This window comes from Hibiscus syriacus, unplaced genomic scaffold, assembly GCF_006381635.1.
Source record: "Hibiscus syriacus cultivar Baekdansim isolate YM2019G1 unplaced genomic scaffold, ASM638163v2 tig00110429_pilon, whole genome shotgun sequence".
NCBI lineage: Eukaryota > Viridiplantae > Streptophyta > Magnoliopsida > Malvales > Malvaceae > Hibiscus > Hibiscus syriacus.
Window position 1 is genome coordinate 2,047,536 of NW_024062733.1, and position 4,062 is coordinate 2,051,597.

General features: G+C 33.5%; 1 protein-coding gene across 1 annotated transcript; it reads left to right on the forward strand.

Moving 5' to 3' along the window:
• The first annotated feature begins 937 nt into the window (after positions 1 to 937).
• On the forward strand, positions 938 to 2,924 carry LOC120124889 (elongation factor 1-delta-like). The gene is made up of 8 exons (XM_039143453.1): positions 938 to 1,025; positions 1,159 to 1,267; positions 1,352 to 1,468; positions 1,627 to 1,714; positions 1,807 to 1,930; positions 2,300 to 2,413; positions 2,559 to 2,720; positions 2,794 to 2,924. Coding segments are annotated over exons 2-8 (693 nt in total). The 5' UTR covers positions 938 to 1,025; positions 1,159 to 1,181; the 3' UTR covers positions 2,796 to 2,924.
• The last annotated feature ends 1,138 nt before the right edge of the window (positions 2,925 to 4,062 follow it).

Sequence of the window (4,062 nt, forward strand, 5' to 3'; positions counted from 1 at the left end):
CCAGTTTACTCCATTCGCAATCGTTAAGATTCGAATCTCTGACCTTGCATAAGAGATATAGTTCTTCATCTCATTAGACCAAATGATTATTGGTAGATTTTTTAATATTATAAATATAATAAAAATTATAGCATAATAATGTTATAAACTAAATTTGATTAAGATATAGATATAATTTTTTATATTGTTATTTTTAAAAGAATATTGATATAAATTTAATAGTATAATTTAATTTTAAAGAAAGTCAAAGGATATTAAGTTAGATTGATTGAGCTCGAGATTTTTCTTTGATAAAATAGACATATGATTTGTGTTCATGAGGTCAAAGAGTGAAATGAAATTTTGGGGCCCAATAAAATTGTCGACGAAGATGAAAGTCGATGCTAATCGGTGACTCAACGATGACGGTGATAAGCGGTGATGGGTGATGGAAGACTTCGATTTAATTCAAGTTTCAATTAATTTTTTATCTAAAGTCTAGAAATTAAAATGATATTTCATTAAAGTTTAAAGTCAAATTAATAATATTAGAAATTAAGTTTTTTTAACTATCGCATCACATCATCAATCTAGCATAAGTTAATAATTTAGTAATTAAAATATAGTAATCGATAATGTAAATGATAAAAATCTATTGAATCAATAACATGAATGATAAAATTATTAAAAACTTTTAAATGTAATGAATAAAAATACACAAATATGAAAATAAATAGTTTACCTAAAATTTTATATAAAAAAACATTTATCAACTATATCATGTTTAAGTATAGAGATTATTTTAGTTAGTAAAGTATTGAGATAATAAATTCAGGCAATTATGTCTTTTATATATATATTTATTTATTTATTTGATGATTAAAAAAGTTTTGAACACACCCAATTATTAAAAAAAATATACACTGTTATTTTAGGTATTATGTTCATTTTCATGCCGCGAAAGTAGCTATAATATCACAAAACACGAGAAACGTCTCCAATTCTCAATCGAGTTCCTGCAGTGTAACTGTAACTGTTAATTGGCGGTAAGATTTAGATGTTCATTTCTTCAGGGAGATGAAATTCATTTCAATCAGATCTTTCGTATTCAATCCTTGACTCTTCCATTTGATTTTGGGTATTGCTTGAAACAGTATTTCATTTTTAATTTAATTTCAGAAACAAGTGATATACCTTCCTCTATGGCTATCACGTTCAACGACTTGAACTCTGCTGCTGGCTTGAATAAACTTGATGAGTACCTCCTTACTCGCAGTTACATCTCTGGGTAATTTTCCCAAAATCACTTTTTTTATGGTTGTTTCTCTTTGAGCCTTATTGGTTTGTTCTTTCTTTGTTGATTTTTTTTCAGATATCAAGCCTCCAAGGATGATATCACCGTCTACGCTGCTCTTCCAGCTGCTCCATCTTCTAACTATGTCAATGTTTCCCGATGGTACAACCACATCGATGCTCTTTTGAGGATCTCGTAAGTTTTCCCTCTTTTAAACAAAAGTATTGGAAGAATTATTTTCTCAAACACCTCATATGATTCAGTTTCATTTACTACCTCTTTTAAGCATTTAAGTTGATGGAAATGTGTGATTTGGATGTTTAATAGAACTTGGCTGTTATTTGTTATTTTAGCGGTGTTACTGGTGAAGGGCGTGGTGTGGTTATCGAGGGATTTGTTCCCGCAGAGGCCGTTGCCACTCCTCCAGCTGAGGATTCCAAGGCAAGTTTGTCTTTGCTTGTATGTTGTTTGAATTTTGGATCAGTAGACTATTCAATCGTGTTCTAATTTGCTCAAAAATGTTACATGCGCAGGCCACAACTGCTGAAGATGAAGACGACGATGATGTAGATCTGTTTGGTGAAGAGACTGAGGAGGAAAAGAAGGCTTCTGAAGAACGTGCGGCTGCAGTGAAGGCCTCTGGCAAGAAAAAAGAATGTAAGCCTTTCTTTTTAATCATCAAATGTGGCCCTGTTCCTCCAATTTGTTATTTTTCCCTTGTCCAACATGCAGTGGATACATAATTTTATGTTAGGAGGCTGAGCTTATAATTTTGTAGAGGGGGCAAAAACAAATTATCAATAGGAAATATTTAGGATTTTGAAATTTTTAGGAAGGAGACCGCCCCCTCGTTCCATCACTGCCAACATATATCCGGACATGGGTACAAGAGCATGATTTTCTTGAGACTTGTTAGATACTTGCAACATTTACATATCTTACACTCAACACCCAAGTTTGAGTTGCATTAAAACATGGTTTTACATAGGTGTTTCTAGCTTGTTTGACAATCGTTCTTGTTCGCAGCTGGCAAGTCCTCGGTATTGTTGGATATAAAACCATGGAATGATGAGACCGACATGAAGAAGCTCGAAGAAGCAGTAAGAAGTGTGAAGATGGAAGGACTGCATTGGGGAGCCTGTTAGTGGTTAATCTGATACAGTTTTACTGTTGTGTTTAATCATCTGAAATGGCTTGCATAGTTTTCCAGATTCTTTCATCTTGAAATCAAAATCATAGCAACATGGTGTATTTCATCTGAAACAAAGTACTTTTAATGTGGCAGCTAAACTTGTGCCTGTTGGTTACGGAATAAAGAAACTGCAAATCATGTTGACTATAGTGGATGATTTGGTATCAGTCGATGACCTCATCGAGGAACATCTGACGGCGGAGCCGATCAACGAGTATGTTCAGAGTTGCGACGTTGTCGCATTCAATAAGATATGTAAGTATCAGAATCTGAAGTACGTATGATATCGTGATTTTCGCCCCGTGATGTTTGATTTCCTGTTTTGCAGAATTGGTTTGAAATACATAAAGTTGCAGTTTCTTAAGGCTATGTGCTGAAGATGATGGACTTTTGTTAAACCAGACTGTAAAATTGAGCATTTTAATTTATTTCTTTAGCATTGAATAAGATAAATTTAGAACTAAGCCTCGAATAGTTTTTATTTTATCAATTAATTTAGTGATGAATCGTGATTTATTGATTGAACATGAGACATATGCTATGTTTCATTTTCCTTAAAAATTATTATAAACTCATTTTAAAGTATATTCAGAATTCTTAAAACTTATTTATAAAATTATTCCTACTATGACAATTTATGTTTACTTCATGTTAACATTATACCATTTGTCTTATAGTGCCATAAAGTACGTGTGGATCGTCATGGAGACTACACGTTAAATTTGTTAAACATTTTAATATTTTAATTAGCACTTTCACAAAAAAAAAAAATTAATTCGTTTTAAAAGATTGAAAATCAAATTTAATTGAAAAAAAAGCTAATTATGACCAAATTAACAAAATAGGTAAAAATTAAGAGCAAAAGATGCCCAATTTAAATGATATATCATGAGTAAAGGGATTATATGTACGTTAGAGCCATAGTCGTACTAAAACTAATCCAAGCCCAGTCTTCACAGATGGAAATTCAAAAGAGACTCTTAAGCGCTAATGCCTTCCCTGGCTCCTGATTTTCAGAATTGAGTCCCATTCTCAAAATACAGGGCGTGAAGTAAATTAAGCCGACTCGACAATATCCAATTCCCAATTTATTTTAAATAACTACAGCCTCTTCTATTCGACTTGTTGCCAACACGAACCGATACGGGATGATGCCGTTGGACTCTTGGAGTCGTAGCCATGCGTGTACCAGATGCTCACCCGAGTCCTACTCTAATACTGGCTATATGCATTTAGCACTGAAGCTTTAAATGCTGAATGAAATGCTCATACTTGTTGGTAAGGCTGTAAAATCATGTAATCGGACATGTTTCAGTCGGATCTTGGCAAGTCAGGTAAAATCGGGTATAGGTCAAGTCAGGTCAAATTGATGGTTTGACTCGGATCAGGTACATGTTAAATCAATTCGGATCATTTTCAAGTTGATTTGACACCAGATCCATGTCAGGTTCAGGTCAGGTCATTTTCAGTTCGGATCGACGTCAGTTCAGATCAAAACAGTTCAGGTCCGATAAAGACCAGGTTAATTCAGGTTCAGGTGGACTTCAGTCGGATCTCGTTCAGATCGAGTCACATCATTGACAGATAAAATTATGGT